This window comes from Protopterus annectens, chromosome 4.part0 (genome assembly GCF_019279795.1).
Source record: "Protopterus annectens isolate FY-2018-M chromosome 4.part0, PAN1.0, whole genome shotgun sequence".
In the NCBI taxonomy this organism is placed as follows: Eukaryota; Metazoa; Chordata; order Ceratodontiformes; family Protopteridae; genus Protopterus; species Protopterus annectens.
The window spans coordinates 1,876,328,819-1,876,354,915 of NC_056733.1; the positions used below are offsets into that span (position 1 = coordinate 1,876,328,819).

Consider the following 26,097-nt stretch of genomic DNA (forward strand, 5'->3'; position numbering starts at 1 on the left):
CCAAGTAAACAAATACTGAAGTTACTAGAATCACTTACTATTCAGCCTAACACTACTCAAGGGTGACTTTAAGCACCCCTCCATAAAATGGGAAACTACATAATCACCAACATGCAGACTCAGAGATTCATGGACCTTTTCAATATAAATGCAATGGAACAGATCGTTTGCATGCCTACTAGGGGCTCAAATATCCCTGACATAGTACTCAAACATGGGGGAACGTTGCACCCCTCCAGAATAATGTCCTCATTTGTAAGACCGGATCATAAATTGGTCTATTTTAAAAGAAATGTAACAGCAAAACTTCCATTAAACCCTAAAACCCTAAAGAATTTTTCTAAGGCAAATTACCTTCTATTAAATGATAGCATGGGTAATTTTAAAGCTCTCCCTAACCCTGAAAACATGAAAGCCTATGCAGAAGTATACATGAATGTCCTATACAACCACTTAAACAACTGCAAAGAAATGGCAGTAACTGACCAAATTAAAACCAGGAGGTCTAGCTGGAAAAACAAGTCACCCTGGTGTACCCCTGACATAAATAGATTATACAACAGAAGGAAGAAATTACTGTCTATAAGCGAGTGGGAGGGCATACAAAGAAAAATTCCCTCATTAGTCACAACAGGCAAATTAGGGAGCTAGTCAAGTTCTCAAAAGCTAAATACAAGACTAAAACAGCCTCTCACGTAAAGGATAACTACAAAGCATCTTTAGTTGTGTCCAAACTCTTAAGGGGAAACACTCAACAATGTGCTGAGTCTGCTATACATGGCACTATCTATACTTAGGCAGAAGAAAAAACAAGCCTGCTTGCCAATAAATTAATCTCAGATTTCATCACCTCCAGTCACCCCCATGAACTACCCTCTACCATTCCTTTACCTGTTATCACAAAAACAGGGGTGCCTATTAAATAGCTTGAAACACGACCTAGTTGACCCACTCAGATGTCTATTTAACAAAAGTCTCCAGACAGGCTTTGTCCCAGCAGAGTGGAGGACAGCAACAGTCATCCCTCTGCACAAGTGGGGGGGGGACCATCAGCAGACCCAGGAAACTACCAACCCATAAGTCTGACTAGCCTCTTATGTAAGGATATGGAAAGGATAATCTTGGACCTCCTCAACAATGACAAAGTAAATGTCCAGATTCTACACCCAACTCAGTTCACCTTCATCAAGGGCAGGTTTTGGATGCTCAATCAGGTGGACTTCTTTGAAAAAGATCACCAAGGGCATGGATGAGGGTAGAACAGTGCATACCACGTACTGAGACATGGCCAAGGCATGTGACAATACCCCACTCAGGTATTCTAGATAATCTCACAAAATTGGGCATAAACCTCTATGCCACGAGCTGGATAGCCACATGGCTCTCAGATAGGGCACATTACTAGAGTGAGGGAATCCACATCCAGCAAACAGAGGGCTGAGTGCTGGGCCCCTCCTGTTTGGGATATACTCCTCAGATGACAAGGCAAATATAGATGGCCTTTGGCTGACCAAGTTTGCTACTGCTGCAAGATGGGAGCAATCACTGACACCTCAAACAATGCTGATATCCTACAAAAAGGACTGATACAGACTAATGACTAGTGTCAGAGCCATGGCCTCAAATTAAATGTGAAGAAATGCATAGTGATAATAACAAAACTTTGGGAAATCAAATACCCCTGCAAATTACAACACTGACAGCACTCCCTAAGAGTGGACTCACTAGTGCAACATCTCTGTACTCAGATAGATAGTAATCTGAACTTTGACCACAATGTGTTCACAGTGGTGAGGAATCCTACATGGCTGGGCTTATAAGTAAGGGGACAGCATCCAGATCTAAGGATGTCACAGTACATCTGGACTTGGGACTCATCGGACCAATAACAGAGTACAATGCACACTCTGGCAAGTACTTCACCAGGCACTTGCAACAGCTGGAGCATCCTCAGAGGATTCTCACCATTAAAATACACGGTACAACCAACATGTTGCATGTGAACCAATTAAAAGCCCTATCACTATATTCAGTTTTCTACAGATTATTGAGGGGTGATGTATTCTTTTCCTACAAGAGAAGTCTCTGACCCAATACCGATGGAAATGTTATATATTCGCAAAACTAACTGCACAAGGTTTACCTGCTCCAAGGCTCTAAACCTGATCTCTAGCATGAGTAGATCGTGGAGAGACAGATGTGGGTCCCAGAGATTGCCCCGCCTCTGGAATAGGAACCAAAAACCACACGGAGCATAGCCCTTCCCCGACCATCTTCAAGTGCAATCTGGACCAATGGATGGGAAATCACAAATTTACTTCTGGGGTGCTGCCCATGTCCCTTATGATGTATAAACCTTTTTTCCCCATCTGTCCAGTGCCCTTGAATCTCTGTCAGAGGGGGTACTTTTTTTGCTGTTGAGGCCTTAACTCCCTTTGGACCCTGTGAAATAGTTTCAGGATCAGCAGCAGGGTTTCTAAATAAATATTTATGAGTGTCAGGGACCCTGTAATACCGGTCAGGCTTACTGGGAACCAGAGGTAAAGAGTCAGGGGTCAGGCTTGACTCTGAAAAAACATCATCCACAATGTCTAACACAGGGGGAACGGCTAAAGGCTTGTGCTGAGGGAGGAGGAGGAAATCCCTGAGCCTCTTTTTTGATTCTGAGAAGTCTTGACTCTGAGTGAAAATGCTCTCTCAAAGTATGCAAGGTTTCTCCAAAAGAATAATGCTCAGGAGGAGATACAGATGGAATAGACTCCTCAGCATCAGAATCCTCATAGCGAGGTAAAGATAATTCCTAATCAGAAGAGGAATCAGAAGAAATAGAAACCTAATCTGAAGATTCATAGTCGGTGTCTTGCCTAGGCCTCCTATCTGGAGGGGTATGGGTACCCCTGATCAAGGTAATAAGGTCTTCAGCCATTTTGATCATCTGTTTTATAGGCATAGAGGCCTGTGCACGTGGCTCAGGAGTCTTTTTTTTTTTTTAGTTTTTGAAGGTGTCTTTGCCTTTGGTTTTGCAGCTTTCTTCGGTTTGATATAAAAATGTTGAGGTCTGAATACACCCTCAGAAGCCGGTGCCTGCTCAGCGGCTCCGGACCTATCCGAGGGAGATGCATCCATCGGTCCAATAACCTGAGTATATTATGGCATGCCGGACTCCACATAGGTGTCGGTAGAGGCCTGCGACTCGAAGGTAGCGGGTATCAGGGGCTGCGAAAGCGTCTCACTGAGTACCAGCGAACCGGCGACTGGCTTAGGAAAAGCTTCATCGTCAGCTTTGGATCTCGACTGCCTTTCTCTGTCCTTTTCTTTGCGTTTTTTATGTACTCCGGTAGTCGTATTGCTATCAGACGACATCTCTGGGTAGTTAACTCTGTTTCCAAAATACTTAGATGCAAAAATATACCGACGCATAATAGTGCGTTGGTTAAATCTAGCACAAAACCGACAGCCAGGCACGTTGTGATCAGGGCCTAGGCAAGGAATACAGTATAAGTGGAAATCCTTATGAGGTATTTGCTTTCCACAAGTAATACAATTAACTTTTTCTGACATCGGTAAAAAGCAAGAAAAAAGTTTCCCCAACGGGTTACTTAGCTTTTTGAAGACTTCGGTTCTGAAACTCAAATGTGAATATTTCAGTAGTCGGCCGACCGGCACTTGCGAAATGCTTCTGCTTCAGCACCATGCGGCAAGAAAGACCAAAGAAAATGGAGTCGGCTGCATGTTTTGTACCCCTGACGACCTGACGTCACGGAAGAGGAGACAGCAACAGACGCAGGACGCAAGACTTCGGAATTCAGGCCGACTGAGGGCAACCTGCCAGCAGATTACCCAAATGTAATGACTGCAACAAGTGAAACACAAAGAACATTTGCTTTTATCTCACTGAGGGAATGAATGGGTCAAATGGTCATGGCAAGACTCACTGCTGGGAAGCAGCAGGGTCATGAAAAGGCATTATAAAGTCAGTCAGTAATGTTCCACCTACTATGTTCAGATATACCCTTGGCCTTTTTTGTAAGACAGTTTTGATTGCTGTTTTACTCATTCTAAACTGTACTGTATACTGGTGGTTTATTACTAAATGTTCTTTGAGAAAAATCAGTCAAGTAACAAAAAGAAACCCAAAGAATGTTTAATGCATGTAAGGTTTTACTGCTAAACTATATACCTAACCTTAACATAAAATGGAAAATCTGCATATTTTTGTTTTAAATGACCCAATTAAAAATGGGTACTTGAGGAAAGTAACTTTTTTTTTTTTCAGAGCACTACTGACCTCTGGAAAATCTCTTCTTAAAACAACAGAAGCTTGCACTACACTCTAGGGGGTAATTAATCTTCAGAGCAACATATTTCCCTAACCTATATGAAATTATTACTAGGCTCACTGTTAACTATACTGGTAAGAACTGTCAAGGGAAAGAAGTTTATTTTTATTTTATCTTCTATTTGACTTTTGGTAACTGGGGAAATCTGACTGATCCAGTGACACATTTTCAGTGCAGGCTCAGGGAGAAAAGCTCTACAACAGATTCAAAAACATTTAAACAATAGCTGAGTAGTTCTATACAAAGGGAGGAAAGCCCTGCAACAGATTAAATATTTTATGAGTTGGGGAAAAAAGACTCCACGAATACACACAAAAACATTTTACAATAGCTGATAAGTAATTATATACAAGGGCAGAAAAGCATCAAACCAGATAAAACTCTCTACAATAGATTGAGGCGTACCCCTCATATAAAAGGGGATAACAGCCCTCAACAGAATGAAATACATTTACAGAATACTGATAGCAGAAACTGTGATCAAGAATGCAATGTGCACTGCAAATAAGACACTTTGCAGAAGTGGATGGCCTGTGCCAAGCAAAGTAATATTAAGTTATTCAAAATGTTGACTACATTTCTAATATATGCAGATGAAAATTATAATAAGAGCATTCTGCTGCATAGTGTGATAGAATGAGATGAGGAGTAATGTGCAGGAGGGAAAATTAAAAACATGGAAAGAGTTGATTATTAGAGAGATGAAGATGTTATGAAAGGACACTAGAGAGGAAATAAATAGCAAGTGTTGTCAGCTACAAGGATGAAATAGAACAGCATACATTAGGAGTATGGTACCATTGAAGTGAGAGCTACTTCTGATGTTATGCCATTACTATCTGCTAAGATACAGAAGTGTTAGTAACTCAGTGCGTGAAAGGCATATAATTAATAGGTGGACATGCATCTGTTTTGATCTTTATGCAGGTCCAGTTCCAGGTGTCAGATATTTTTTTTTAGATTGGTCTTGAAATTGGAAAAGTTGCCAGTAAATTTAAGGGATAAGGGGACAGAGTTCCATGACTGGGTTACACTTGAAGTGCAGCTTACAGAAAGGGAGGAGATGGAGATCGCCTCGAATGACTCTCGTTAGTGATGAAATGCTTTGAACTTATTAAAAATGAGACTGTGGTTACTGATGACACAAAGGGCACTGATGTAGTCTTGTGTACAAAAGAAATCCTACACAACACTGTCATCTCACTGCCAGGATTAGTCACACTGATGAAGCAAACTTTAATAAGGTTCTCTTACCTGAGACTGTTGCTAAGAAGAAACTTAACTTATTTGTGGTATCCAGGACCTTGCCCAATGGCTCTACTGGCATCTCTGCTGCTACTGTGAAACACTATTGGCAGCTTGAAGCATTTTTGCTGTGTAAGTACCCCACTTGAAAGCTCAATAAAAGATCTAAATGATTACTGCACTGGTATACTTAACTTGAGTGTCAAGTACGAAGTATTATTGAATCACCTTATTTACTTAATAGTTGGAGCACGGTGCACATGCAAGGAAACAGTTCACACTATACCTGACAGATTAAGAACTTACAAACATTAATGGAAATTCCTACTCAATGAAACAACATACTGGACATTTTACAGACCAGGTTATCAGCATAAGAGTCATTTTAAGGCAAGCCAAGCTTACTCCAAATTTACCAAAATACTGATGATGTATCAACACGCCAAGGAATTTTACAGCTATGATACAGGCTTGTACACCAAGTATTCACAAGCTGCCCTTGTCCATTAGGAACACAGATGATGAACCAGGGGTAAACTTAAGATTTCACATCTAGTGGCCCAATTTATGTTTAAATAATGTTAGGGATGAGCCTCGTTTCACATGGATGGGAAGCTTGTTTCAGAGTAGGGATAATCTTTGAGACATAAACCTGTCCCTCCAACATGTCTTGTTTATGTCACAGATGAGGTTTCAGTTCTCAGATCAGGTATTTCTGATGCTAATTGTTTTGCAGATTTGAAACAGTTGCATCAATGTGGGAATCTGTGGACTTTAATCATTTAAAAAAACAAACTCGAAATGACAAAAACTGAAACTGCTAAAAATCTCAACGTAGCACCCAAAGAACGACTCGAGAAGGATAAAACCAAATGAAAAGTTTATGAAGCGCTTTTCATCAGGTTCACTGACCCAACTTCCTCAGATAACAAAAAAGTAATGAGTACAAAGTTTAAATACATTCAAAGTGTCATGTGATAATGTCATTTACATAATAAATTACTTTAGTGTCAATCAACTCCTAGTATCTCATTTCATTCACTAAACTACCTTACTTTTAAAGTGATATCCTAAACTAATAAAACATGTTAAACAGTTTACTGAAAGTACAAATAAATATTCTCTACTTTGATATGTAGTTAAAACCATTCCTAATACAATTAAAAAACTCAGAAAACAGTTTATGTCAACGTGTCATGTACTTTTTTAACAAGTATTATAATATACATATATATATATTGTTATATATATATATATATATATATATATATATATACATACACACACAGACACACACTATATATATATATATATATATATATATATATATATATATATATATATATATATATATATGTACACACACACACACACAATTCCTTACAACTATCTAATCAAGCTTCTAAGTTTCAAATATGGCAAAACTGAACAAATTTCATTAAGTCCAGGAGAATGATTGGCATCTAACCTTAACCGCCATAACAGCTCTAGTTGTTCTAATAAAAAACTGGTAGGTCCTCCTCTATGGTCTGCCGTAATCTGGTCTATTGCCCTAAATTTAAAACTATGGGTAAAATTATATTTTAAGTGTTTAGCTAAAGCATTCTCAATCTTATTTTTTCTTATACTGTAAGGATGTTCATATTATTCTTTGCATCAATTTTCTATCGGCTTTTTAGATATAGAAAGCTGGACAGGAGTCACATTGAGCTAAACAGACTACCAATTTTGTATTACATGTGAACCTCTTCTTAATACTGTATTCTTTATTTCTAATGATAAATTTTTCTCCCGTTGTTATAGATCCACAGTAATTACATGATTCACATTTTAACATTCCTGGTGTCCGTGTGAAATTTATATTTGGTACTTCAAACAAGTTTTTTAAGTTATGTCCTCTCCTGTTCACAAATTCTCCAATCCTTACTACTCACCCCCTTCCCACTGTTTTAATACAGTTTCTACTTCCTCTACCTTTGGTGTTTCCTCAATTCCATCTTTATTGTCACTGCCTTCTTACCAGCTGTTATGAGCCTCCAAACTTCTTTCAACAGTCCTGCTAGTATTTCTTATGTCTTAGCAAGAACAGTTTTTTTTTTTGATAGCTGCCTTGCATCAGGCCAAAGCTCCTTCAGCTTATAATCAATTTTCTATAAAAATAAGTCAAGCTTTTTACATTCCCAAAAAATATAAATCCATGTCCCTCACTCTTTCTTCCTTTCTCTATGCCTCTCTCCTAAACATTCTTGCCAACCCTACTGAAGTGTAAAAACACTTAAGCACGCTTTCCAGTGCAAATATCAAATTTCCTCACCTTTGATCCATCCCTAGGATATTTCCTCTTGCCCTTCTCTTCCCATCTCCTCTCCTAGTTCTTTTTCCCAGCCCTTCCATTTGTTTTCTATGTATTTCTTATTAAACTCTATCAAACATTCCTTTGTTACTCTATTTAGCCCTTTGTTCGGCATCCCTTCTACTTTTCTGCAACTATCTTTGGCTTTTCTGTACCCTGTCCTACTTGACCTTCCCATGTTCTCCATAAGTTTATAATCCCTTTGTATTCCCATACCAGCCTGTCCTCTAAATTGCATTCCAACATTATAGTCTCCCAATATTTTAATCTTTCCTCCATCAAAACCTGTGACCAATATTTTGTATCCTTCTGTTTCCTCCTCGTTTTCAACCCCATTCTCCTTCTCTTTCCATGACCTGTCTATCATCAAAATGATCTCAGTCAGTTTTTATATGACTAAAAAAGTTTCAGCACCTCTCCTGACCACTGAAGCATTAATTGCTCTTTTGGTTATTTCCAAAAGCAAATCAACTTCTTTTGAGTAAATCATGTTCTTCCAATATGTCATGTACCTACTGTCAACCAGCTCCAACACATTCGCTATAATCCCTGCCTGCAAGTTAGTCTTAAATATGGAAATTTCCACCCTACTTCCTCTTTTCTTCCCGTCACTGCTTCATAATTGACTCGTGCCCTTCCACTGTCCCATACAAAATCTCTAAACATTTGTTTTACTCTTTTCAGCACGTTTTTTCATTCCATTTCCCAGAAAGCCTGCGCTGCATAGGTAAACTGTAACACAATAAACTATTTTAATTCTAAGACTCTCTGATCTAGATCCCGATGTAACCCTCCCCACTTAAGCAACTATAACTTAACCTTTTCCACATTTTTTATAGGTGATCCTTACTGATTGCTCTACCATTGACCCATCCAAATTCCCAAATATATCATCTCATCTAGTTTGTCATCCTTCCTTTCTCATTCTTCTGTGGACTTCAACCTCAACTTTTCCTGATTAACTTTATACCCAGCACTCTTTCCAAATGCCTGTAGAGTCTGCAAAATCATTTATTTGTCTTGATCCCAGTTTACTACTGTTAACGGTACATCATCCGCATAAGGCGTTAACTTTTTATCTTACATCCCCCCCCACTTATATCTTCTACTATCCTTTTTTAAATCCACTGGTAGGATTTCCAGGTCTACTACAAACAAGAGGGACAAGCCCTGCCTTGTCCTGTCCCCTTCTCTGTATATTTTCATTGATAGCACCATCCTTATTTTTACCTTTGCTGTGACTTCCACATATACATTCCAAAGCATATTTATCCAACGTTATGGAAAGCCTACCTCTCCCATAATCTAAACAGAATAATTCCATCTCACCCTGTCAAACACCTTTTCAGTCTCTAACAGTATTATTGTTAATTCTTTCCTCTCTCTGCGCCTCATTTATTAACAGGGTTCTATGACGTGGAACAAAATCTGTAGATCGAACTTATAATTTTAGGCATAATCGTCCCATGTAGTCTCGCCTGAATCTGCATAACACGTTTATAATCAAGGTTTTGTGCAGATATCGGCCTGTAAGAAGACATTCTATTTGGAGCCCTCCCCTTTCTTATAGATGGCCACAATCAAGGCCTCTTTCCATGAAACTGGTTCCCCCATTAAGATACCATTAAACAGTTTAATTCATCTCTTCATGACGTCACTCTCACAGGTATTCCAAAATTCTAAAGGTAGACCATCATTGCCAGGTGGTTTCCCCTTAACCTTTTTATCCCGTACTTCTTTCATGTCCTCTACATTTATTGCATCTGTCAATTTAATACTAGCTTTCTGGCTAAACTGAATATCTTCTACAATCTTCAAAAAGCAAATTCATCTACTAAACCTTCCTGCTGTCCTCCTTTCTCCTCTGGATAAAAATGATAGTATTCCTTGAATCCCTCTAAGATGTCAACCCCAAGCTGTTTTCTTTTTCCAGATAAACCTGAAATACTCCTCTTTCTACTCCCTGTTGCCTCCATCTCATTGCTAAGATTATTACTGCTTTTGCGGAAATCTTTGCAAATATTCTTTCTGCTGCAATTTATTTCTCCCTCCGCCTTTCATCCTCTTTTTTGTTGAACTGAGTAATCTCCCTTTCTCCTTACCAATATTTTCTTCCTGTTTTCTTAATGATTCTTATCAAACTTATCTAATTATGCATTTTTTGTTCTTACCAACTCCCTTCACCTCATCTCTTCCCTCCTTTGTAATTTCTACCTTGCTCTCATCTTTTTGCTCTCCTATGTTTTCACATTTTCTTCCTCTGTTTTTTCCAATTAGTCTATCCATTCACTTTCTTTTTCATCCTCCATAATGAATGCTTTTAACTCTCCAGTGTATGTCTACAATTTTATTTCCCTCTCCTTCCATTACCCACAGGGATTTCCACATGGTCAGAGCTGCACGGGTTCTAACCTTAACACTGTCAAAAGAAACGAACTTTTCTTGGTAAAAAAAAAGCTTTTTTCTTGACAAATTATATTTCCCAGAGTAACAGGTATACCCTATGTCCTTTTCCTTGAATTTCTTCTAACCTCCATATATCTTACCCATCCTACAGCTTTTGTAAAATTTTCCAAAAATGCACTTTATTTACCCTCCTTGCTCTTGGTCCCTTCTCCACTTCATCTCTTCTCACCGTAATAGGTTCATAGATAAGTACTAGGGTAACTACCCTTGTGGGCTATTTTAAGCCTAGCCAATTACCCCCATGTGAAAATCAAACCCTGCATCTTGAGCCTGTAATGTAAACACTAACTATTATGCCAATCTCACCCATCAGTACAACACACACACATGAAACCTTAACCATCTCCATTAGTAACTCACTTAACTGCCTTATTTTAATTCCAATTTGCATAGTCACCACTGTGTACTTTGACCTCCCCACAGTACCCTTAATCCCCAAAGCATCTGCCCCTCCCCATCTTCTATGTTAAATGGCCTGCACATTTTCACTATTATCACTGCCCCTCTTTGCTTTCGGTTACCCCACGAAGCACATGCTGCTATTCAATATCCCCCCCTCCTGTGATTTTCTTCTGCTCTTTCAAAGTTTCCTGCATACTAAGACATTCAGTCTTCTACTTCTTATATCTTAATGTTTTATTTCTCTTACTCCTACCCATTAAGCCATCAGTATTATGACAGTCTATATGGATGCCCATACTGACTAGTTATCTTTGCCTCTTATTCTTCTACATGTCCCGCTCCTATGCTGTCTAACTTCATATGTCCATTTTTCCTTCAACTCTTTATACAACTTATTCCATCCTCTTAACGCCTCCATTAATATCACTGTAGAAGACTCAACTGATAAGCATCTTTGTCTCCCTTTCCCTAAATCCCAAATTAACTGTATACATTTGTACATTGTTCTCTTCCCCCCTAAGAGAATACTAATTTCTGTATCAAATAAAGCACCCTGCTCTCCTTAAATGCTGTCATTAGTAATGACCGTGTATAAATGCATTACGGACCTCACCTTGCTCCGCCACAATACTTCTTTCCTCTCACCATCTCCAGCATCCTCTTACAGATTTCGACATTCTAGTTAACACAGTTCCTCTCCTTTTATTACAAGACTCGTGTCTTCATCACCATTCTAGCTAGTGAGTTCTTAACCAGCTGTAACCTCTCTTTGATCATCATTATTCTTTTATAATAGCACAGAAAGACTAGCATGCATTTTACTTAAACTCTGCCCGACCATCTCCTTCAGGTTTCTGCTCTATTCTTACTCCCCTTGTTCTATCCTATTATTGGCAGTATTTATTTTAGCCTTCTTTAGCCTTACTTTCAGTACTAAACTCTGTCCTCGCTACAAGTTCAACACTGACTCTGCCAATATTTCCTTCTTCCCGTTATTTCTCTCATCACTTGCTATTTCATACCCACTTACAGTTCAGATACCTAGTAATATTATATTTCATCTCATCTAGTCTGCATTAAGTCCCTTCACTACCATTACACACACTGACTACAAGTTCCGTATAGTATTTGACTTAACTTTCCAATTTGGAAAACAACCACTGACTTTTTGTAACAAAAAAAATCCTTGATTGTTATGATGTTGAATACTTGTCCATCCCACTTCATTCCCCTTCTCATTTTCATTTAGAATTACCCCACCAAGTCGAAAAACTCCAATGTTTCTACACACTGAATAAATCCAAGAAACAATTTCCTCCCTATTACTCTTGCTAATATAGTCGTAAAAAATATTTAAAAATAAAACTTTCCAAAAATCTAATTTGAATCAATTAGTCTTGTGCACCACTTCAAACTTTCCACCATGTAGGCATATACATTTCCATTCTGTTATATGATCATAATTGCCTGAATATAAATTCTTCTCTTCCATATCCCAACTTGGTATTCACACCAGTTTCAGCTCCCCACCCACAAATGTATATTTACAGTTATTTTTCTCTCAGATTTTCATACTTTTCATATACTTGCAGAGATTCACACAGCTTCATTACGAACAAAACTCTCCAAGCAGTGTGCAACTTTCTCAGTTCCCCTTATTCAAAATGTTTACAGCTCACCACCAAAGAATAAATTGGAACAAAGCAACCAAATTGATTCCTTGTTTAGTCATCTACAGCACCATTAAGTGCCATTCAAAGATGGTAGCTACATAAATAACAACAAAAGAAAAAAAAACAGAAGGAAAAAAGTCAGTGCAATGTCTGTTTCTCATTTTTCCCTCATCAGATCTACTCACACTGATGTCTTAACATTTGTCCAAAATATACAGTCCACAAATATGATCACTGCTTGTCCCTGTGCAGTATACGTTTCCAGCCTTCCCAAAAAATTAATGATTTTTCTCAGTCTCTGCTGCTTACGGAACAGCAAATGGTATTCTGCCTTTTTGACTAAGGATAGCCCTACTGACGATCCTTCCGGATCCAAGAAATAATCTAGCAGCAGAGAACTTTCAGTATCACTTCTATGATTTACTGGTTTCACTATCCAGTTTAATGCCCTCTTAGGATTATTAAAATATTTAGCATGTTCTAGCAAGTATATCCTCAAAATTGCATATTTCAGCATTCCCAATCTTATTTTCCTTTTACTACAGACTCAAATGACCGGGTTAAATACACTCCTCTTCCTTAGAGTCTTGTTCAACAAATATTTGTGCCTCACCCGCAGCCATTCCTTTAACTGAAACATGGAGAACCTGAAGATGACTGGTCTCGGGGGAATAGCAGCATCTCTGTGTCGTCTCCATAGTGTTCTGTATGCCCTTTCTATCTTTATCAGATCACAGTATAGCTCTGCTAACAGTTTCTGCACAACCACTTGGTAATCCTCTTTCTCAAACTTGCCAAGTACCCCACCAATTTTTACGTTTTTGCGACATGCCCAGTCTTCCATATCTATACATTTGTACTCCAAACAATCCACTCATGTCTCTGTCCCATCTAGACAAACGTTCAAGTCATCGTCTTCCTCAATTAGCCACTGTATGGCATCCACATGATTGTTCAGTGCTTGTTGCACATTATCCAGTCTTTTTTCTTGCTGCAGAAGACATTAACTAGGGTAGTTTTTACTTCTTTCATCTCTTTCCTATAGGTAATAGTGATATCGCATGTTCCTGCTGCTCCATCTTCTTCTCTCTCTGTGACTCGATTTCCACACTTATTTTCCTCTGATTTTCTCTTCTGACCCATTCAGTCATGAAATTCAGCTAAACATGAAGGCACCTCTCTGATTTTTTTTAATACTTTCCTCCTTATAGCCTGCAGAGCAAAGGCAAACATGTCTCATCAGGGTGCTGCCATACAGGATGTCAGATTTTAATTAATTCTGATGAGCTAGTTAGGTACAAAACATAAGAAATGTCATTCCCTCAATGACCTTCAAAAGGCATTCAGACCTATCACTGTGTGCAATGCCTTCTTTGGTATGTACCTAACCAGACATATCCAACAACTGAACATCAACAAAGGTTCCTCACTAAAAGAAAACAGGATGCAAGTAAAATGTCCAATGCAGACCACCTCAAGGCCCTATCCCTGTATTCTGTCTCCTACAGGCTGTTGAGGGGAGATCTATTCCTGGCATATAGGGCACTGTCACACCCCACTCTGATGGACCTCTTGCATAGCCACAAAACAAACAGAACCAGAATTACCCACTTTAAAGTCCTGAACCTTGCCTGTAATATAAAATAGGACATGCTGGAGAGACAGGTATGTATCCCAGAGACTACCCAGTCTCTGGAACAGGCTCCCATCCATGTGAGGTGGAGCTCCTCCCAAACCCAATTCAAGTGCAACCTGGACCATTGGATGGGGAAACAAGAAATTCATCCCCAGCTTGGCACATGTGTCTCTACTGCACACAGACAACATGTAAATAGTTCATCACCCATGCCCCTGCTTGTAGATGTTTCATCTCCCAAGCCCCCTGCTTACGCTTAATCAAGGGTACCCCATAACCTGTCAGAGATCTGGGGGCTAGGCTTAAAAAGGTTCTTGTGGTTGTCAAGCCTAGTAAACATCTATGAACCTATGAAAAGCCTACCATCTTGGCCACTCTACAAAACAATTTGTTCCAAAGGGGAAGAAGAGCACCGAGGCCCATTCTTTCCTCTTGAGGGGAGAGTCAAACATACCATAAACCAAGTGCTAAGGACTGGAGTTTTGTGGTTAAGCCCCAATATCCCACGTGCATGCCCAAAATGTCCAGGGCTCTGGCATGCAATGTGCCCCTGTAGTGTATGCAAATGCCTCTGTATCAATGTAATAAAATGGCCCTGGCTTCCTGTTGACAGCATTTCCGTGTGGTTTACTCAATCACCACTAATAATTCTACCATGAGAGGTGTATCCAGATATGTCACGGTCACCTCTTCCTGAAGACAGGTGAGCTGATTTAGCCACGCCATTCTTTCCCACCTATGCTATAACAGGCAACCTAACCAGTAACCAAACACTGGTCACAGAATGGGCTTTATCCATACCAAGGAAACTGGTAGCAGTATTTTTTTGGGACAGGACCAGCAAGTTCCAGGCCATGACCACAGTTATTCACATCTCGAATCTACTGAACCTTTACGATGGTTTTCAAAACCAGGATGAACTTGAAGATCCTCCTTAATTGGGCAGTCACATACCAGAGTCAGCAGGAGAGTGAGCAGTTGAAGGAGTCATCCTTCCCGGTCACTTAGCTGTTACAGGCAGGCATAATGCCAGACAAATATTCCTTGAATGCTGAACAGCCCTCATCTGCCTTTTTTGAGGTTAACCAGGTATAGAACTGGAAGTGGAAGCAGTCTCAGGAGAGCAACAAGGTACTAAGCCATTTAGTCAAAGGGCACACCCCTTCAAAAAAAAATGGGCATCCAGTATTTCATTCCTGTGCGCCAACCTAAGCAGAAGAAATCAAAAATTGACCACTTCATCCTGTGCAGGTATATACAGAAACCCAGGACCTGGCTGAAATGTCAACATGGCAAAATTTGGAACAGGATACATGTAACCCATTGCAAATGCCACACATGCTCACATGAAGATCCTCCTCTTTCTTACCCACACTCAAGTTTCTTCACTACCTTCCTAACTAGGCAGGCCTGAAACTAAAACCAGAGAGGACATACTCTATAAGGAGGCAGATTGGCAAAATGTTGTGATTTCTCAGACCTGTTCTACTAGAGAGACACATGCCTATGCAGCTGGCAAATTACTTCACAATTTGCACTGGCAGGGGTGTGTAGATGCTCCCAATGCTAGATTTTGCTGAAAAAATGAATACCAAAAGGAAACACACAACTGATAACTAAGAAATACCACTCAAGGAAGGTCTTAAACTTTAGTTAGGTATGGGCAGGAGTTGAATAGCAGTTTTTAGCAAGATGCTACTCAGGTTGAAAAGCAGGCAAGATCTCCTTTGGGTGCAGAGAACTGTGGATATGCTTTAGAAAGTCCTGAGCATGCTCCAGCCAGGAAAGGTCTGACAGTCAATGACAGAAATGCTTGCTACTTCAAGTCCACCACATCCCCCTTCACACCATAAGGTCCGATAACATACCACTGTTAAAGCTATTTGCACAAAGACTACAGCTGACCAGTCAAAGATAAGCTATATTGGTGAAGGGATAAAAATAAGACAAAGTGAAAACACTTTTGGCACACGGACAGATATAAAACACAAGGATTAAAAGAGCTTAGTGGGAAATACAAAAATAAAATTAAAACAATTGCTTCTCAATAAAGATGTAAAAATGCATTTAAAATCTAGCATTCCATGAGCATATCTGTTGAAGGTTTCAATGGTAAACTTTTCTTGAGTTAGAAATAGTGCAGCAGCGCATCCTTGTTCATCTGAAATGGTTTCCTATTAGAAGATGCTCATTAGGTCAAACTAAACCAGAAAAGTCTTGCTATACCATTCCAGGCCTGCCACTATGAAAATTTCATCAGACTGCAGTGCTAGCAGAAACAATCAATGTAACCATATGACAAAATATTACTTAATACACAAAAGATCACTATGACCACAGCAGCACTTGGTTGCAATCAATTTAATTCAATGCACATTACCTGGTTCTTTAGAATAGCAGACTTTGGTTAGAGTTAAGCAGTCCTGCATCATCTCCTCCTTCAATTTGTGATCTAAAGCTGTACTCAGGGGCAGTATTGAACGACTCTTTCTCTTTTTCAGAAACAAGTCTGAAATGGAAACAAACTCATTACACATCTACTTGAGCTCAGGCATTCTAAAGAACAAACAGTATGCCAAACAATAAAAGTCCATTTTTGGTATGCAAACACAAATACATTCACATTGTCAGCAAATGGAACAATTTAGTCTGTCTAGTAATTGTAAGTTAAAAACTGCAGCTACCCTGCTCGTTACTTTTAAACCCACATTACACAAACTAATTTTTTGGTTTTGCTCTGCATCATCCATGCAGATGCCTTATTTCAACTGCCTATCACTTGGTGTAATGAAATAGTCATTCTAGCTGTAAACTATGCCCACTATCATTAACAAAGGACTTTCTCATATGCAGGCTAAGGTCACAGTTCATTCTAGCTGCAAGTTATACCATCTCTACCACTCAACATCTTTCTATCTTTGATTTATTTCCCTCACATTCCCTTCCTTATATGCTTCATGCTCCTATATCATATTGTTTCTTTCCAGCCCAGCCTTAAAAGAATATAACCTAGGTTGGTTGTCAAGCCTCTCCACACATTCTATCATTTTAATCATTCTGGTAGCCTTGCTTTTTATTCTTTTTGAATGACTTCCACTCCAACAGAAGTTCCACAAGGCTCAATACTACGTCCCTTACTTTTTAACATATTCATTAATAATTTTCATCTGTGCATTTCTAATACCAAACTAGTCCAATACACAGATTCCACCATATTTGCTATGCTCAATCCCTCCTCAAACTCAAGCAACTAACAGAAGATGTCTTCTCTTGTACAGTCTTGGATGCTGAATAATCACCTTACTCTCAATGCATCCAAAACCAAAATCAATCTTTACCCCACCTAAAAACACCTCTAGCAATAACGATTCCTTCTCCAGTCGGTCAGAATAAGATTCCCATTGAAATAGTCTCCCATACAAAACTTCTAGGTGTTATCATTGATGAACATTTAAAGTTTGACATTCACATACAAACTAGTTTTAAGAAAACACACCAAAAGCTCGGAATGCTGTATCATAGCCATTCACTCACTCCTTCATGCAAATATATACTCTCAATTTCCTACCTCATCCCCTCTCTCTTGTATGGAGCCCCTCTCTTCACCAACCTTCAATCCTCCCTAAAGTCAAAACTGTCATCCTGCTCCAATAAAATCTTTACGTTTGCTACCGGGACCAAATCCTCCTCCCACCACTGTGATGCACTCCACTCCTTGAACTGGCTGGAACTCCTCAAATCTCTCTCTTACATTCAACTAACTGATCACAAACTCATTTTCAAACCAACTATCTGCCCTTCCCTATCCTCCATACTCACCTTGCATCATCTTGATAGAATACTCAGGTCCAGTAACCAGAACCTCCTCAAAGTGTACAAACCCTTATGCATGCCAGGGCATTTTCTCCTTTCTCCCTTGCTAGTCTATGGAATTCACCCCCCCCCACATTCGAATCACCCAAAACCACTCTGCCTTCAAGACCATGCCCCATTCTCATCTCTTTTCTCACTGGGTATGCTCATGCTGCAACTCCACCTGACTCCCTCTATTTCATTTCTGCTCCCCCATACTTTTTTTTTTCTCAAAACTCACCCCGACTCCCATTTCCATTCCCTCCCGCTTTTTTTCCTCTCTCATAACTCAACCTATTCACCTCTCACTGTTCTACTCTCCTCTAAATCTTCCTACCTCTCACTTCATGAAACTATGAGTGCATATATGCCTGCACTCCAGATTATACTTATGTACTCCAAAATACTTGTTTTAATTTCATTCAATGCTTTGTTATAACACCTTGCTCAAATGTTATTATTCTGTCTTATATGCTACTGTGTTTTAGTAGTTTTTGAAAACTGTTTTGTACTTGTTAACTTTGTTGATATTAGCTTTGTAATACTTGTATATGGAGCTTTTCTCCCCAGGCCTCTATTGAAAATGGGCTCATGTTTTGCCCAATGGACTTTCCTGGTTAAACTGCAAATAAATAAATGATTTATTATACCATGACCCCTCATTAATATTCCAAAGCGTGCACGCTGATTGGTCAGCGTGCACGTTGTAAATCGACTTATACTAATGGAAAAAGGTCCGGTCGCCCGGACTTTTTCCATTAGTACAAGTCTCTTAAAACACCGTCTCGCTATGTTAAAAGAGTTTAACATAGCGAGACAGGTTTAAAAAAAGCAACGGAGATCTCCGTTGCTTATTTTAAAGCTGTATCGCTATGTTAAACTCCTTTAACATAGCAACATCATGTGTAAAAAGCAACGGACATCTTGCTTTCTCCGTTGCTTTTTTTTTAAACCTGTCTTGCTATGTTAAATGGGTTTAACATAGCGAGACAGCTTTAAAATAAGCAACGGAGATCTCCGTTGCTTATTTTAAAGCTGTCTCGCTATGTTAAACCCATTTAACATAGCAAGACAGGTTTAAAAACGGAGAAAGCAAGATCTCCGTTGCTTTTTACTGTTTCGCTATGTTAAATGGGTTTAACATAGCAAGACAGCTTTAAAATAAGCAACGGACATCTCCGTTGCTTATTTTAAAACTGTCTCGCTATGTTAAACCCATTTAACATAGCGAAACAGTAAAAAGCAACGGATATCTTGCTTTCTCCGTTGCTTTTGGCCAGAGCTCTGATGTACTGCATAGGCATGCACAGTACATCAGAACTGCCGCGGATACTAGACAGCTGCGGAAGGGCAGCAAAGAGGCATTATACAATGCCATTATTTAAGAAAAGTAATTATTTCTTTTCTTAAATAATGTCATAGTATAATAGCAATAACCCACTTCTGGGTGTGGGCAATGCTGGATTTACCCACAGTTGTCTTTGTTTGGTCCCGAGGGCGAAGCCAACCGTGGGTAAATCCCGCATTACCCACACCCAGGCGTGGGTTATTGCTATAATATCCCTCTTCATACACAGTTACAAATACTTTAGAAGCACTCCAAATGTGGTCTCGACAGTGCATTCTACATAATCAGAAATATTTCTCTCTCAATTTCTACTCATCCAAAAATTACTATAACATTCTGTGAGCCCTGGCAAATGTTTTATAATACTTAAAGATGCACTGCTACAGTCAAAGTGTATCTCTAGGACTCTGATTTCAACCCCAGTTCATACTCAATTCATGTGCTATTGTGTCCCCCCCACAAACATTTTATGGATCCCCTGACATCTTTCTTAATCTGATGCCATCCATAAGTAAGTTAATATTTTTCTATACCCCTAACATAAACTCAGACAAACACAGAGTTCTGCTCCCAGGACTGCTCCTTTCACTACAAGTGATGTGATTGTCTTTTCCTTAGACAATATCCCTTTCCCTACTTCCCCCTCTGTGCCTTGCATTAGAACTACTATCATTTTGCCACCTTGTTGTCTACCTTTTTAGTTTCCTTAAATAACCATTTATGCAGGATGGAGTTGAAGGTCATTCTGAAATCAAAGTATGCAGAAACACCAAAAGACCAAAACCTTTCAAAGTCAGGTTTTGCTATATACTTTGCAGAATAAAGCCAAACAGCACACAGACCAGTTTCAACCAGTTTTCTTCAGTGCTGACAAACACAACAGGCCAGCTTCGGCCTTAAGGAGCTTTCTTCAGTGCAGACAAAGTACTGTTACTTTAGGAACTTACCGTAACTGTAGATATTACAGTAATTTTACTGTTGTAGTCCTCATCAATGAGATATCTTGCAGGCCTAATTTTTAGTTTGACTTCCAAAGCTGTACCTTCCCCCAGCAACTTAGGCCAACTCTGTTCAATACCATATTCATGTCTTTCTTGCCCAGTGCCTGCCCCGGGTACAAAAGCATTAGTAGGCCAGGAAGGGAGTATCCCCTCAAACAGCAAAGCACACTCTCAAGGTCCCAATCTCCATCTCCATGGTAATAAGATCAAGGATGGGGGGCCTGGCAGGGAGAAAGGGAAGGGTACCCACACCAACCCCAGGATGCCCAATCATAAAGAAGAGAGGATTGTGGGAGGGGAATATGGACTGTGCCAGCAATTGTACCCGAACATCCACAATTATGGTACATTCCCAACACAAATTATTATGTTTAACATAGAATCCACCATTGCAGTCCATCAACGGAATGACTCCCAGAGCACTGGACTAGTTGGAGAGAGGCTGTGACAGGACAGCAAATCCTACAGGATAGCAGAAGCAAACCCTGTCCTGGCCCTGGATGCAACACTCATAATAGACTGTTCAGAAAAGATGGACAATGATGATCAAGTAGCTGGCTCCAAGAGGGACCACTTGTACTTAACTCTCTGAGGAATGTTGTGTCTGCTGTAGTGGAATGTGCCTTAAAGTGATGTGGTACAGGTTAACCATAAGCAAAAGACACAAAGCTGCTGTGATTTTATGAAAGCTTCTGACTTCAAATAAAATGTCAATTGTCTATGCACATCCAGAGAATGTAGCTTCCTAGCTCCCTTATTTTGGGGTTTAGGGAAAATACAATGAAACGGATGGCTTGATTCAGATAAATATCACTTACTACTTTTGGCATGAATGTGTGGTTAGTGCAAAGGGATACCAAGATCAAGAATGGCTCAATACACACCACAGCTTGTAATTTTAAGATCCTCCATGAAGATATCCTAGCCACCAAGAAAAGTGTCTTTTGAGACAAGAACTGCAGGGGAATGCTGGTTCAAATGAGGCTAGAGGCAGCTTCTTTAACACATTTCAAAGTAATGATTCTTCTAGGTGGTCTGATATGCAATACCCTCCTTATAAAGGTCTGACAGATAATTCCAGACCAGTGATGCTTGAGCTGCGTTTGTTTTGATCTCTGGAAAGGCTCCAAAGGAAGAATATTTTCCATTTTGCTAGGCATAATTTCCTTTGCATTAGGTTTCCTAGTTTCCTCATTGCTCAACATGTCCAAAGAAAATGTACTTGGAAGAAATGAGTGCTAGATCATCCACACTGCCAAGCTTTAGGGTAGTCAGGCTGGGGTGCAATTCTTTGTCAGGAAGTTCATAAAATGAGGCAATATTTTAGTTATGACCTTGCTATGCTTGGCAGAAGAGAACAAATCTTGCCTGATCCAAAAAGAGGGCATAAGAATGGATTTTGACTTGTCCTCAATTTTTTTTGATATCTTTGGGATCAAGGGTATAGGAAGAAAAGCATACATAAATAGACATGTCAAACTCAAGGATAAGGTAGTTATTTTCAAGACTGATGGAGTTGTTGTCCTGCAGAAAAATATTCTCAACTGCCTGTTTTCTGGAGATGCAAAAAGTATATTTTTGGTGGATTCTATTTCCTGACCAGATCCAGAAAAACATCCCTCTTCAGAATCAACTTCTATGAGTTTGTTTGGGATCTGCTCAGATTGTCTGCCTAGACATGCTATTGAGAAAGGATGTCAGTAACTCTGAGGATCAAGCCTGACTGCTGGGCCACAGCCTATGCGTACATAACCAAGCTACAGAAGATACAAGATTGGTCACTCATGCTTACAAAAGTCCAAGCTACAGAGGAAGTAGGAGTAGTTGCTCTCTTGCTTGTTGATGAACCACATCACATTAGTGCTGTTAGAATTTAGAGGTTCTCGAGTACACAGTCCCCAAATCTGTCTGAATGCTTTGAGTGCTAATACAACAATCACTTCATTCACATTTATGTGCTTTTTTCTCAAGTTCCTGTTCCACGTGCTCTGTTTTTATTGATTCTGACATGTGCTCTTCATGCAAAGTCTGAGTGGCTTGGGATAATCTGACAGGTACTCCTAAACTGATCTGGACCTTTCTGTTTTCCAACATGGGTATTACACAGATTAAGTATGGGGCCTCCACTGTCTGGGAGTGCAAACACTATTCCTCAGGTACCACTTTAGCTTCTTTATGTGCAATCAAGCTGCTGGGGCTATGAGAATACATAATGTGTTGTAACCCAGAACCCTCAAGAATTGCTTTGCAGTGATGACATCCATCTCCTGAGTGCACTGTAAAAAGGAAGAAAGGGGAGAACATTTTTCCTTAGGAAAGATGCTTTCTGAAGTAACATGTCCAGCAGTGTACCCAACAATAACACCCTCCTTATCTGAGCTAGATACGACATGGACAGGTTGAGTGAAAGGCCCACAGACTGAAAACACGCAAGAGTAAAGTTCATGATCCTCTGAATCTCCTGCAAGGAGTCAGCTTGCATTAGGCAATCGTTCATCCATCATTTGGACAGCACAGTGATGCAGTGGTAGCACTGTTGCCTCACAGCAAGAGGTTCTCCAGTTCAATTCTCTGCTGGAGTGCCTTCTGTGCAGAGTCTGCATGTCCTCCTTGTGTTTGTGTGGATTTCCTCTGGGTGCTCTGGTTTCCTCCCATTTTATAAAAACATGCGTCTGGAGTGTTTCTCCCTGGGCCACCGCTGAAAATTGGCTTCATTCCAAGTCAGACTTTCGCGGTTAACAAATGATAAACAAAATAAAATAAAAAATGCAGGTATGGAAAAATGCAAATGTCCATTGTTCTGCAAAATGCTATTACGGAATCCAGACATTTTATAAAGACCCTGTATACAGTAGACAAGCTAAAAGGCAAGAGTTGAACTGGAATATTCTCCCCTATTATGAATCTCAGAAGCCTTTTGTGGTTTCTAGGTATAGAAACAGACAAGTTGTCAAAATTTCCAGTCCAGGATGACCAAAAAGACCTCAAGGTAAAGTAGAGACAAAAGGTCTTAAATGCTCATAATTCTGAATTCTGGATAATCAATAGCTCGTTTGGTCTTGAGAGCTCCAGTATAGGTCTCCATATGCCCTCTTTCCTGTGCACTAAGAACAACACTGAAGAGAATCATGAATTTGCTTTCCCATTTGGTACTCTCTATGCCTCCCTCCTCCAGTCTAGCATTTCTTTCAGAAGATGTGGTACCAGGGCAAATTAAGTCTTTTGGCAGTGCTGGGACAGTTCTTAACCTTGGAATGTTTTCAAACTGTAACCTGCACACCTTTACCTCAGGATTTTTAGCAACCAGTGGTCCTAGATTGTGCTTTATTTGTTTACAAATGGTCCCAGATGCCATCCTATTCTTGACGGTGGAGGAGGATTGGGATTTTGGTGAGGGAACAGTTGCAGTGGGATTTCTGGGAGGGTACAGAAGGGAGTAGCCAGGCTGAATCATGGCTGCTCCCTGGGGGAGTCACAGCATTTGGGGCCCCCAGGTTTCTTTCATGGTTTTGCTTGCCACTGTTTCTTGCTTGTAGACTTCTTACCCTTGCTGGGACTGACTTTCTCTCTTGCTTAGTGTATGGAGGCCAGGGTGGGTTTGGCTGGGTAATTTATACTGAAGGTAGGTGTATAAAAAATGATGTTAGACTGACTGCATTGTTTTTTTGAAAACATTTTCATCAGGTCCAAAGAAAAGTTCTTTACCCAGGAGTGCATTTGAAGTTTACCATCATAATTACAAGTGAAGGTTCAGTGACCACAGGATGTTGAATTACAGCTGGCTGAATCCCGTGTTGCCGAGCCTTCGTATGTGGAGTCAGTTTGGTGAATGACTGTGCATTCGCACATATATGGTCAATCTTATAACTAGAGATCACGGTACAGTGGGGATCTGGAACTTTACCCTTTTCCCCACTGTAGTGTGATCTCAGAGTTGGAATATATAATTTGCAGGGGGACTTGTCCCGCCCACAAAAAAGTGTAGTTCAGTGTTGTGCAGTATGTTCGTACTGCTGACAACTAGAACTTACATAACTGGTTTGAAAGGTGTAGGGGGAAACAGTATGTCGAATAATGCCGAATTCGAATAACTGACATGATGTTTGACATACTGATCTAGTCAGTGTTCCGTGCTGAAGTTCGATGCAATGAATGTTTTTTGTTTTATCAGTCACAATTTTGATAGTAAACTCATTTATGAGCTACTCCATCACCTGTTTTGACAAGTGATATGCTCTCAGACAAATACATCTGTGAAGACTGAGGGCAACCTGCCAGCAGATTACCCAAATGTAATGACTGCAACAGTGAAACACGAAGAACATGAGCCAGTGCCTGCTTACCTACAAGCTGTATCTACAGCATCAGTCACACTTTTTAGATCACCTGACTATCTTGGCAGAAAGGTCACAAAATTCAAGCATTTTCTACCTCAGAGTCTGCTCAATGATCCATTTAAGCCTTGGTCCTCATCTTATTCAGCATCCGTTGTTAGTTATTCACCATATGGGTCTGGCAGTTCAGAGCTCTGAAAGCTACAGTAGCAGAAATACAAGTTTTTTTCCCAAATTGTCAGGGAGTTATATTCAGCCTGTCACTGGTAAAGGGGTTCCTGGAAGGACAAACAGTATCCCTTGGCTTTAATTCATGGAAACCACACTAGGATCAACCAGAAAATACTTGTGCAGAAGCTTTGAGGACCTTGGATCGAGTAGAATACGGGTGGGAGTGGAATCTAGTTCCAAAGATGCATTAATAAATGTATCCTCCAGAACGTCAATGCCTGAAAGAACAGCAAGGGTGTTAGACTGTGAGAGGCTCTTGAAAGCTCTACATCCTAGCTGGGCCCAAGAGTGTTGCCTGCACTCCTACTGAAATTCCATCTTCATCTTCTGTAGTGTGTCCTCAAAGTATAGATTCTCTGGAGGTGAAGCAGAGGATGAGGTGTATCCAGTGTTCAAATCATAAATAAATAGATGGGAGATCTGGCCCATATAAGCTAAATTATCCTCATCTGAATCTGAGTTATCAGAACACCCTCTCATTGGTGATTCTAACTCCTATTCTTTAAGATGAAACCCGTGACACCTCAGACATTTTCTAAAGTTGGCTGTTCAGACTTAAGGAAACAAGTGCCTGAGTCAGCTGGAAAAGTTTTAGTAAAGAAGACTGCACGAGAGGCATGGCTAACAGAGCAGCAACCGATGAAAGCTCTGACTGAAAACTTTTCAGTGTCAGAAAATGCATCAAAAAATTAAAATTTGGAGATACTTGTTAGCTAATTTTATTCATTAACAGAGAAAAGATATAGCTTCAAGTTCTTCAAATGTTATTTTTCTTTGGTTAACAGAGAAAACACCAGCAAGAGTCACTCAAGAAATGGCATTCAGGATTCTTGTGTTTAAAAAGACAACCAGTCAATACTATCTAGTATGCAGGATGCATTACTAAAAATAGACAAGCTGGATAGCAAACTAGAAAGTTTCAGAAAGACTAGAAAGAGGATGGAGCATTATGAAATTCTTATGAAACAACAAGGTGCACAAGTCAGCAGTATGGAAGAAATTGCTGAAGTGCCAAGGAACACAAAAAACGCCACCCAGATAACAATAATGCAGTGAATTAAAGAAGAAAAATGTTTTTCACCCTCCCTTACATCCTCAGATCAAAAATTTTTAACTCATTGTGGAAAAAGAAATAAAAGTTTTTTCTAAGGTAAAATACAGGGCAAATTTGGATAGCACTGAAAAAGTTTTAAATGACCTGAGGAACAACAAAAAT

The 26,097-nt window shown here is 39.8% G+C and overlaps 1 protein-coding gene across 3 annotated transcripts in view; it reads right to left on the reverse strand.

Annotated features, from left to right (window-relative positions):
- Positions 1–26,097, reverse strand: part of GEMIN5 (gem nuclear organelle associated protein 5) — a 1,677,795-nt gene that overhangs the window by 931,215 nt on the left and 720,483 nt on the right. For all 3 annotated transcript variants that reach the window (XM_044069545.1, XM_044069544.1, XM_044069546.1), the window contains one exon: positions 16,496–16,624. In XM_044069545.1, the coding sequence (XP_043925480.1) occupies positions 16,496–16,624 (129 nt within the window). The remainder of the gene's footprint in view (positions 1–16,495; positions 16,625–26,097) is intronic.